This window comes from Muntiacus reevesi, chromosome 5 (genome assembly GCF_963930625.1).
Source record: "Muntiacus reevesi chromosome 5, mMunRee1.1, whole genome shotgun sequence".
Taxonomy (NCBI): Eukaryota; Metazoa; Chordata; class Mammalia; order Artiodactyla; family Cervidae; genus Muntiacus; species Muntiacus reevesi.
Window position 1 is genome coordinate 50,095,831 of NC_089253.1, and position 11,884 is coordinate 50,107,714.

General features: G+C 50.4%; 1 protein-coding gene across 1 annotated transcript; it reads right to left on the minus strand.

Moving 5' to 3' along the window:
• Window positions 1-288: 288 nt before the first annotated feature.
• Window positions 289-10,354, minus strand: FMOD (fibromodulin). The gene is made up of 3 exons (XM_065936677.1): window positions 10,207-10,354; window positions 6,544-7,531; window positions 289-1,886 (listed from the first exon to the last, which is right to left on the minus strand). The coding sequence occupies exons 2-3, from the start codon at window positions 7,520-7,522 to the stop codon at window positions 1,735-1,737; spliced, it is 1,131 nt and encodes a 376-aa protein (XP_065792749.1). The 5' UTR covers window positions 7,523-7,531; window positions 10,207-10,354; the 3' UTR covers window positions 289-1,734.
• Window positions 10,355-11,884: the final 1,530 nt, after the last annotated feature.

Sequence of the window (11,884 nt, forward strand, 5' to 3'; positions counted from 1 at the left end):
GGGGTGGAAAGCAAAACAGTTTTTCTTTATCTCTTGGGGAGCAAATGGAAGAAAATGTGAAGCTAGTGGAATTGAAGTTAGATTTAAAGAAGAACTTGCAGAGCACAAAGTTTGCTGTAGAGATTTTATACAGGTGACCTACAAAAACCAAAACCCTTAGCTACATCTGCCCAAGCAGAATAGACAAGAATGTGGGCTCCTCCAGTCTGAGGCCTATGTGATGCCGGTAGGTCCCCTTAAAGTAACCTTTCTCTGTGTTTGCCTTAAATGACTCCATTCTTGCACGTGCAATTGTAAAATAACTTTATTGGTTGGGTTAGCCACCACTCATGCTTTTCCTGTAATAAGGATCCTTTATAGAGGCATGATGGTGTCCACATGCAGATGCTTTCTGAAGAGCCCTGGGGCAAGGGGCAGCCTTGCCCCTCACATCAGAGCTTCTTTGTTGAAATGAGCTGGTTTGGCTTTTGTGGATTTGAGGTTCTGGAGCCAAGAATATAGTTCAAGGATCCCCTCTTTCTTCAGGGAACTGCTTCAAAGCATACACGGTATCAGGGAAGCAATGGCATCTGTGCAGGGAGCTCTCCTCAAGCAGTCTCTGCCCATGGCTGCCCCGATGGCCTCATCCCAGTGGTACCCCACAAAGCAGGTTTAGGTCCCCAGGCAGCACTACTTTCAGAAATGGGAAAGATTAATTGCTCTCCAGCCAAGCTGGAAAGCACCAGCCAGCTTCAGTAATGAGGGTGGCAAGTCCAGGGCTGGTTGGAGTCTTTCTCTCCAACCAGGTTATCGACCTTTCTGCTTGCATAAGAGGACAAATTACCTCTCTCATACTTTGAGAACCTCTGCCTTTGAAGATAAAAACTCAAGTAGGGACCTGCGGGGAATGCAGAAAGTGCTGGGCAAGAACGACACTACTGGGGCTGCGTCCTCAGTTCAGCCAGTTCAAGGTGTATTTGCCTCCATTATGGATGCTGATAATGAGCAGCATCAGGTCGCTTTCCTTTTCTGAAGTCTGACCCACCTTCAAGAACTGCCCAGTTGCTAAAATATAGCCCCACACATTTAGCTAAGTCTGAGGTTGGCTGTCTCCTCCCATATCAAACCAGGAATATTGTCATCACACTGGTGACCTCTGGTGATTCTTAGTGTCCTTCCAATCTCAGCCACCAATGTGCGTTCTCTGAGCAGTCACTGAGCAGTTGTGCATACGCCTTGGCTTCTCCTGCCTCTACCTAAGATGTCTGTGGGTCATGGTTGAGTGGATGAGGTGGACTGAGGAGGCAGCAGTTGGGCAAGAGGTATATCTGAGAAGCAGCAAGTGGGAGCCCAGAGTATCGGCATGACCAGCCCAGCACGAGGGGGAGCAGTCAGGTGCTGGCCTCAGAGTCAGATATTACTTCAAAAGCACAGTTATTCTATTGCTCGGGTAATGGTTCAGGACACCGGATCACTGTGAAGACCTTGAGGGTAATGAGATTTCGGGGACTGGGACTTCAGGGTTCACACCTTCTGCCAACCACTTCTGTCTTGGAAACGGGCATTTCGTGTCCCTCAGCAGAAGGCTGCCTGTCCCCTGACTCCGCCTAAAACTGCCTACAGGGAAGAAGACTAGAGAGAGAGCCCATGGACCTCTGTCACACGGTCTGTCCCAGACCTTCCAGCAAAAGCCAAACCAAACCATCAAGCCAATTGCAAAGAGGCGTGGGGGCACAGCCCTGCGCCCGGTGGCGCTCAGATCTCGATGAGGCTGGCCAGGCGCAGGCAGAGGGGCGCGTCGGCGGGCATGGCGCTGCGCTTGATCTCGTTGCCGTCCAGGCGCAGCACCTGCAGCTTGGAGAAGTTCATGACATCCACCACGGTGCAGAAGCTGCTGATGGAGAACTCTGTGGGGACAAGAGGGGCAGGGATGGGGAGAAGCCCAGATCAGGGGCCTGGGACCTCAGGAAAGCCCCACGGAGTCTGTGAAGCTTCCAAGGGGAGGGGGGAGCTTGGCTGGGTGGGGCAGGCGCTTCCCAGGATCGGAGTCAAGCTTGCACCCGTTGGGGAGCGGAGCCAGGGATAGAGTGAGGTCTCCGCCTGCATAGCTCCACCTCCTACCCACGCCCCCCACCCCCCCCAAAACCCTGGAAGGTCCTTCCGGGCAGGCCTTCCTTGGTCTTTTCCCCTCTGTGGGCAGCAGGTGGCAGCAGAAGGCAGTCAAAGACGAACCCTAGCAGCTTTGAAGTTCTCCCTTGATGGCGTTTGAAGAGGAGGGCATTTCCCAATTGCGTTGAGAAGGAAGACTGGGTAGGTGGGAGGACTTAAATCTTGAATATTTCCTAACAGTTTGCAGATAGAGAAAGTGGAAAGAAATTAAAGAGAGAAAACTTGGACTGAGAAACAAGTGCCTCTGAGTGCAGAGCTTTGAGGGATTGTTCCATGTACATTCTGAGTTCAGACAAAGGAGTGATCTAGGCCCTGAGGTTTAAGGAGATAGATGAACAGAGCTACCATGGAGCTCAAAAGTCAAATAATTTCTTTGCCTCCTGCATTTAATATGATTAGTTTACTCTCCATTTTTGTAATCTCAAAAGAAGTTTTAAGATTCTCCCCCAACCCTCCAAGTCCTGTAATCCTAACAGATACAATCATTCTGTTTGGTTTAAACACAAGTCCTTCAGCTACCACTCACCTGGTTCTCCCTCTGCTTGTTCTCTTAGACAAATCAACTACCTCTGTCTCTGTCCTACTGGGTCAGAAACGTGAAGGATTAAAACAACAGCTCAGCTAGAATTCCAGCCTGTGTGTGTGCTAAGTTGCTTCAGTCATGTCTGACTCTTTGCAACTCCATGGTCTGTAGCCCACCAGGCTCCTCTGCCGTGGGATTCTCCAGGAGTGGGTTGCCATACCCTCCTCCAGGGGATCTTCCCAACCCAGGGATTGAACCCACATCTTTTACGTCTCCTGCATTAGCAGGCAGATTCTTTACCACTAGCACCACCAGGGAAGCCCCAAAACTCCAGCAGGAACAGCAACAGTTACCACCAAAAAGCTGCTGCCACCCACAGAGGCTGCCTTCAACGTGGTATGTGAGAGCATCAGAAAGATGGCTCGGGTCAAAAGGGACTTTGGGTGAGGTTATTTGTTGGGACTTGGTAGGCTACATCTGGAGGGCTGTAACACTTAGGCAGACTCAGAGCTTGGCTTGCTTTTGCTTCCACCAGAGGCATTCCTCTGCTTGCCACAGTGGTCAGGAGCTGTGTGTCAGCCTGCAGCTGGGCAGGAGGAATGGGAGGAAGGCTTTCCTGATTCTCTTCCTGGGGTGACTGTCAAAGGCATTGTGGTTATGAGTATGAAAAGTAAGCTCTCTATAGAGAGCTTAGATAGATGAAGAAATTGTTTTTGAAATTAGCACTAGAGATTATTTTCAGTCTCTGTTAAGAACTGATCAAGAGGACATGGGGTAAATCTGCAGCCAATTAACATGTGCTACAAATGTAAGACAGAAAAACCAAAGAATAATGAGAAGAATGGGAAATATCCTTGTTTAGAGAGCACTCAGGGAGGGTCGGGTGGAGACCCGGAATGCTTTTGGATGTTCCCTTTCTGGACCCAGGGAACAGATCAAGTGATGTCCAAGTGGACAGGTTGGGGGTGAGTCGAGGCTGAGTCAAGTCTGGGTCTATGGTGTCTGCATGAGGCAGGCAGAGTGGGTTGGGCTGGAGAGAAAAACGAAGTGGACTGGCTTGAATATCACTTCCAGCTGTATTCGGGGACTGCACTTAGAGGTTCCACAATGGATTCTCTACAGCAGCCTGGGGCTTTCAGACTGTCTGCTGAAGTCCTGGCTCCCAACTGTGCAAGTATAAATATAGGACATATTTAGGAGTTGCTCAGCACTAAGCATATATAGATTTTATCCACACGTTGAGCACTATGAGCCCCCGTGTTAGTCCTCTCTAAGTTCATGCATAGGACAGGGGCTCCTGCTTGGAGATGCTGGAGGACATTTTCCATCCCAGATTAAATTTTGACATAAGTTTTTCCAAATTCCTTCTGGTGTGCTGGCCCTGCTCCACTGGATCCCAGAGCTACTGAATAACATTCTGAGCTGTGTTTCCTGCTGTTGCCAGGCTGGAAAAACTGAGGGAGATGCTAGTGGAAGAAAGAAGCAGGGAGGGAGAGCCAGGCTTAATTCCCCTGCACTCAGCTCCTGTCCTTTTAGCTCTCTTCTCAAAGGGTTGCTTCAATCCTACCTTCATTAACCACCCCTTCTCTGGGTCCACTGCAGGGAGACCTCCTTCACATTTGCCTAGGTGAGCGGCTGAGCTCGAGAAACTCACTTTTCTGCTGGTGGTCTGAATCAGAGATGTACTCCTTCCTTTCTCAGCCAGAGAAGCCTGGCTCTCAGTCCTTTGATGTTAAAGGCAGAGGCTATACTACATGATCTGGGTGACCTGAAGAGATTGCTTTTCCTTCTCTGTGTCTCAGTTTCCCTATCTATGCAATGCAAAAGATAAAATAAAACCATATCTGGCCATGTCAAAATGGCAAAGAGGGGGAAAGTTTATAATATAGTTACTGCGTGTTGAAAAGCAAGTGCTTTTTCAGTTGTGTGCCAGGTCCTGAACCAAAGCCTTTGATGTACTAATGCACTAATTAAGAAAAATAAGGTGTTGGTGTTATTTACCCCCAAAATGAGGACTAAGAGGGAGACAACCAGATAGAGGAGCTTTGGCTTAAACTGCACAAGAAGGGATTGGGGTAGATACTGAACATTTTTAGGTTTGACTTAGGAAAAACTTTCTTGCAAGACCTCAGGACTCTTGACTAATGTGATTTTATCTTTGGCAGAGCTTTTGGAAGAAGTGAACTACCTTATATTTAAACGACATATGTGGTTCTGCAAGAAGGCAGAGTGACAAGATGCTGTGATGGAGTCTTTCCCACCCCAAGTTTCACTGGTTGTACAGTTAGGCAGTAACTATTGGCTTCTCTCCCGTGACAGATGCTCTTTGCTGTCACATTTTCAAGGTCAAACTTTGATAAAGCACAGTATACTATATGACATTTCTGTTGTGACACTCCTCTTGGATTCAGAGTGGGTAGCAGGTAAGTAGTGGTGAATTCTGGGTGAGATGATAGACAGCTACAAGTAAATGTCAAAGCTTTTACATCATGCAACATATGAGAGATTAGAAAACCCTGCATTGGGAACAGGAAGACCTTCCCCAAAGAAAGAGAGACTTTAAATACAGAACAGCTTGCTGTGTGTATGATGGTGTCTTGCACTTCAAAGTAGAGAACCAGACACCTTTTCAGCTTGCCCACCCCATGGTCCACCTCTGGGACTGGTGCATCTCTCACTTGGGGGGCTGTCTGGCTTGTTAACATCTTGCCAAATGGGTGATTTGTTCTGTGAGCATAGGGAGAGAGAGATCCATGGAGAGGCTGTGGCCTCGGTCCTATCTGTGCTTTGATGCTGCTACGGTGCTGTTTGCTCTCAGCAGGCTCTACTTCAAAGCCCTCTGCCAATGGCCATTAATGAGTCCTTCCTCCCCCAGGGGGAGAGGTACTTTGCTGTAGAGGAGGAGAAGTTAATGCTGGCTCAGCACCTTCCAACTGGGCTGAGACATCACAGGCTCTGGCGCAGTGTAAGCACATTCTGAACACAAGACCCAGAGAGGGACTGAAAGGCACCTAGACAGTCCAATCGGAAATGGACACTTTGGTTCTCGCAGACAGACCGGCCGGCCGTTGGGCCTTCTGGGGAGTGTTTGGGAAACAGGGAGCCTTGTACTTGCTCGCCACTGCAGGGTTTGGTAGGGGTCAAGCTCGTGTCACCCAGGGACCCTCTGCCCCACCACCAGGGGCTTCTGTGCTCCTGGAGAGCCAGCCAGAGCAAGTGCTGCACACAGCTCGGTGGGGCTGCAAACTCCCGTCCACTGGCTGCATGTTTAAAACACAAGCATCCAAGCATAAGACCAGGCTGATAGGGGGGTGGGGACAGAGAGCTCGTCCTCCCTGGAGTCAGTGAGAAAGTACAGATACAGTGGTTTCTTAGCAGCCCACTTTCCTCCTCAACTTAAATGCCCTTGTCTATGAACCACCCCCTCCCAAACCTCTCCAAACTCATTTCTCATAGCTTGACACATGAACCCTTCCTGTTAGACACAGCAATCTCCTAGCTGTCCCCTCAAAGTGACCTGGTAAATGACTGGTCCTTTTGTGGCGATGGCACCTCTAAGGATGGCTCAGTACTGTGTTCCTCCAGCCTATACCCATTTATCTTTTGGGACCTAAATTTAGGTTTACCTCTTCTGAGAATTCTTCTTCCATACCAACCCACTCCCCAGTGACTTTTCCTAGCACTGCCATGTAGTCTAAGAGTATGCCACTCTGTACCATTTTGTACGGGGATGTGGCAGGTTTCTCAACTTGCTTCATCAATATTCTTTGGTTCTCCTACTTCTAATTCTTCTGTGTTGCCCCCAGCACTTGGGATCAGATCTTTCCAATGCAACAGACAGCACTCCCCACTCCCCTTTGCCAGCGTCTCACCATTGATCCTATTGCCTTGGAGGTAGAGGTTCTCCAGGTTGGTGCTGACTGGGGGGATCTTCTGCAGCTGATTGTAGGAGAGGTCAAGCTCAAGGAGGCTGCTGGAATTGAAGGTATTCGACGCCAGGCCATTATTGGTGAGGCTGTTGTGGGATAGCCGCACATACAGCAGCTTGGGTGAGCCCCGGAAGTAGCTGTCGGGGACCGAGAAGACGTTGTTGTGCTCTAGGTACAGCTGCTCAAGGGCTGAGGGCAGTCCATCAGGTACCTTCCTCAGGTGGTTGTAGCTCAGGTCCAGCAAGATCAGTGATCGGAGGCCTTTCATCGAACTGCCCACTTCCTGGATCTCATTGTGATGAAGGTACAAGGCGGTGAGGTTCTCCAGGCCCTCCAGCGCATTGTTGGGGACCCTTGAGATCTGGTTGTGGTCAAGATGGAGCTCTCTCAGGGATCGGGGCAGTGGGCTGGGTATCCGGGTCAGGTTGTTGTGGTCCAGATACAGCCTCTCCAGGTGCCTCAGCTTGGAGAAAACCTTCCTGCCCACCTTATCACTGGTGATCTGGTTGCCATGGAGAGCAATCCAGAGCAGCCCAGTGGCATTGTCGAAGACACCCTCCTGGATGGACGAGATCTGGTTGTTCTGGAAGTAGACATACTTCATGCGGGAGGGGACAAAGGGCAGGTACTTGAGATTGCGGTTGTCGCAGTACATGGCTGTGGGGAAGTTGGGGGGACAGTCGCACTCCTGGGGGCAGTCTCGGGGCTCTGGTGGGGGTGGAGAGCCATAGGCATAAGCTGGACCTTCCTCTCCCCCGTAGGGGTAAGGCTCATAAGGCTCATAGGGGTAAGGGTCGTAGGGGTCGTCATAGGTGGATTGCTGGTTGCGGAGGAATTGAAACCACCAGTGAGTGTCTTCCTCATACTGGGCCCAGGAGAGGGAGCAGAGCCCTGCCAGCAGCAGGATGGAAGCCCACTGCATTTTGTGTTTCTGCAAGAAGGGAGAGAAAATAGAGGAATCAGGTGTGAAGGAGACTCCAGGGAGTCAGAGAGGCAGAAGAGGTGAGTCTTGGGCTTTGAGCTCTGCAGACCTGACCTTCAGCAGAAAGCAGCTCTGAGCAGAGTCCTTGCTGCCACCTCCTCTGGGCCTCTCCCAGCGCTGCCTCTACAAGCTGGTCCAGATGAGCCTTGGCTCCCTGGGGGAAGCTAGGTGCATTTCCCTCTCCTCACAGACTCACAGAAACATAGCCTTTGAGATCAGAAAGGGCTTGAATGGAGGTATTGCATTTTTTATTTTTTTTCAGAGAGCAGGCCCATAGGAGCCTCTAGCAACCTGAAGGTACTGTTAGGGAAGCTAGAAAGCCCACAGCAACTTCCATGGGAGTGGGAGTGGTGGTGGGTTCTATTTGTGCCTGACTTTACAGCCAGTGTGAACTCCCCAGGGAATAATGTTTGCCAAGAGTCCAAGGAAAAAACCCTCTGGCTCTTTCTATATCTCTGGGAAACAGGAGTGGCTTGAGGTCTCAAAGGGGAAGATCTGAACTACTCAGGAAGTTCTGGCTTTGAGTCTTTGGGGAAGGGTGTGGTCCCCTGCAGCCATCACAAGACTTGGGCTTGTGGTACCAGCATCTGTAACAGTGCCAGAACCTGTAACAGTCTACTAGTGAGGAAACTCTCTGGTTGGCAGTTTGTGACTATACTTGCAACTTGACTGGCAAGGGCCATTATACAGCAGTTACAGATTCCCTTTGGAGGGGCTGTGGCCCCCACTGTGGACCTTGTGTTCTAGAGGGGTACTGAGAGCATGAAGTCTTAGCACCCTGGGCTGTCTTCCATGGTGTCTAGCAAAGTGTTAATACTTCTCATGCTCCACCATGGACATTATGCCAGAGCCAGCAGGGGTCAAGAGGAACATCAAACAATGAAACAGGAATTGAAGACTCTTGAGTGTGCCCAGGGGAACATGACTTTAGAATGGGATTCTGGCGTCCTGCTCTCGCATCCAAAGCCCTCGGTGATGACCTCTGGGTTACCAGTCTCTGTAGCTGGGCCCCACATTGCCTGTTGGCTCACAGCTTTTGACCTAGTGTGCTAGTGAGATGAGAGCAGGCGAGGCTTGGAGAGAAGTGTGAGTCTGATGTGCCCAAGAGGGAAGTTGAAGGCGTGGAAGAGGAGGGTGGCCTGTCCGGCTGGATGTCTTACTCTGGATACCCACAGCCAGAGCACCGCAGAGCCCCAGTGAGCAATTGGCACCTTCCAGAGGGGTGAGTGTCCCCCTTGGGTAGAGAAACTTTACAACCTTTCTTGATCTGGGCATAGTCACATATGCTGTTCACGCTGCCATTGGCCCTTGCTGGGGACAAGAGAAAGCAAGGGCTCTAAAAGCCAACGTCGAAGCCATGAGCTGATGAGAAGGCCCCTGGGGGTGACGGTCAGTCTGGTCCCTTTCTGGCCACCATCTCCTTCAGACCTGTCTGTCCTCTGCCAGCGAGTCCCTCAGGCCTGCTTCATCCCAGTAGCCCGCGGGCTCCAGAAGCGAGGTGCCTCACTCATCTTCAGCAGCCTCAGACAAAGAGCCCACAGTGATCCTGGGGAGCCTCCCCAGCCACCCACGGCCTGGGCACGCTGGCTGGGCCCTGGCGCTGCCCAGGAGAAAACGGATAGAGTGGCTGACTGCCAGTAGCACATTTTTCCATGCTCAGCTCTGGACTGCTGCAGGACCAGGGTGGCTGTCTGGAGGTTGGCACAGTGAGCCTCTGTCTCCATTTCTCCTTCCAAACTAGGCACCTTGGCAGGCAAGAGCAGCCCTCCTCTTCAAGCCTTCCAGGGCTGTGCATGCTGCCCACTTGACTCTCTTTCGTGTCATGACTGCTGAAAGGGGTTGTTGGGGACTTTATGCCTCTCTTTACCCCTCCCCCATCTCTTAGCAATGTTGCTCCAGGCTTTATACTCTTAAATCCTCTCCACCCCACCCCCAATGCTAGAGACATTCCTGTGCTCAAGGTTTTGTGAGGAGGAAAGCTTCTAGGATTGGTACTTTCTGAGTTGGGGGGAGCTTACTCAGGAGTTAATGCTGTTCTTTCATTTCTCCATTCTAGAGAACCATATCTTCTTCCTATCAGAGCCCAGGAGGTCAAACCGAAAGCTGCTTTGTAACCTGAATTAGGTCCCCATTTCACAGTTCCTTGGACCTGGTCAACTCTCAACACTGCTGTGTGTTTTTTCCCTTTCAGCCCAGCAACACACAAGCACACACACACAAACACATGCACTACACAAAACCCCCTCTCCTCTCATGTAAGAGCATCTAGGTGCCTGAGCCCCTCTGAAGAGACTGCAGGTCACAGGTCTAGGATGGGGGACCTTCTGGGTAGTAGGGGGGCAGAGCTGGCTTCCCCACATACCTGACCCTTCCCTTTTTCATGCCTGAAAGCTGAAGGTTCCCCAACAGTCAGAAAGGATTGTCTTACAGTGGACAAAGGTGGTGTGTGGGAACCCCCTCCTTCTACCCCCTTTCGCTGCTCTAGCATCCTGGGACACAGTCCAGATGGGGAAGGAGGAATTGCTCCTTCTGCCCTGGGCCCTGTCCCCTCTCCCCAGCCTCTTTCCTTTGCTCCTTTAATGGAACTACCAGGGACAAAATCTGAAGGAAAATGACCGACTTACCTTGAAGTTGAATCTTTGAGAGAGTGACCACGTCCCTCTGTCTGGCCTCCTTGGTTGGAGAGCGTGTGAGCAGGAGAGGAGTGAGTGTGTCTACTGAGAGTGTGCGCGCCTGTGCCAGGCCAGGGCCCGCCCCCAAATTCCTAATCAGACGTCGTGAAGAGAGAGGTTGAGGAGCTCAGATCCTGGCTTTTTCAGTGCTGCTGCAGAGGCGGAGCTCACACTCAACCGCTCAAAATTGCTATAAAAACCACCTTCTTTCCACTCACTTATCTTTCCTGAAGCATTGGCAGCTTGGGGTCTCTTTCTGCTGAATGAGTTAGTGGCACTCTGGAGGTTATTTGTACAGTCTCTTACAAAGGCCTGGATTTCTCATTAAACCCATAGGGCAGATGCAGGGATAGGGAGGGCCAGGATTTGCCAAGAGGCATCTTAACCCTTTCAGCAACCCAGGGTCCCACTGGAGAGCGAGTGCTCACCTTTCTGGGCTCCAGCGCCCTCTGCGGGCAAGTGGTTAGGCTAATGGACAAGGGAGAGGACACAGGATAGCTGGCTGTGGCTCCAGTTCCATCCCTGACCAGTGTAGACATGTCTGAGCTGTAGGATTTCTCTCTCCCCACTGGAAGAAAGGGACTCTCGTATTTGTTAGTCACTTACTGTGCACTAGGGCTTCCTTCATATCTCAATTGGTAAAGAATCCACCTGCAATGCAGGAGACTCCGCTTTGAGTCCTGGGTTGGGAAGATCCCCTGGAGAAGGGAAAGGCTACCCACTCCGGTATTCTGGCCTGGAGAATTCCATGGACTGTATAGTCCACGGGGTTGCAAAGAGTCAGATACGACTGAGTGACTTTCACTTTCACTTTACTGGGCACGAACATCATGCACACCCACCTAATCTCATGATGACCCTTAGGTTAACAATACTACCTTGTTGAGTTGTAGTAAGGTCTCTCTGAGGTAGTTTGTGTGAGGTCCCTGGCCCAGCACACAGCTGATGCTCACTCAGTCTGCGGTAGAGATGATTGCTCTTATACCCATTTTACAGATGTCGAGACTCTGAGCAAGGGGAGGATGAGGTCGTCGAAGCAGGCAGGAACTAGACCATGAAAGGAATTTTAGACCATGGAATGGATTTAACTTTTATTCTGAATGTATTTAAAAAACTTGTTTTAAGGAGAGAAAGTGAAAAGATCTGACCTACATTTTTAAAAGTCCATGGGAGAGACTGCTGTGTGGTAAAAAGCAGAAAAGTGTGGAAGCAGGCGCTCTAGCTCTCCTCTGTTGAGAGATAATGGCAGATTGGGCCAGTGCAGTGAAACAGGGAACAATGTATGTTTAGACAAGGAGTTGAAAAGTTCTGAAGATGGACCAGAGAAGGGGTTAGGGAAAGTGAAGGATGAGTCCTTGATTTTAAGTTTGAGCAACTGGGTGGGTGGTAGCACCATTTCCTGACCTTAGAAAGATGGGGAGGGACAGAGCCTAAGTTAGAGATGCCTGTTAGGCATTCCAGTGCAGATGCACGCAGGCAGTTAGATATATCAGGATAAACTGGAAGGCCAGGCACTAGAAGAATCTGGATACCCAGAATCTCAGTAGCTTAGATGAACCCATGCTTCTAAAATGCTGTTTCTTAAACTAATTGCCTCCTGCTAACATCCAAGAAACACCCCTTTAAATTC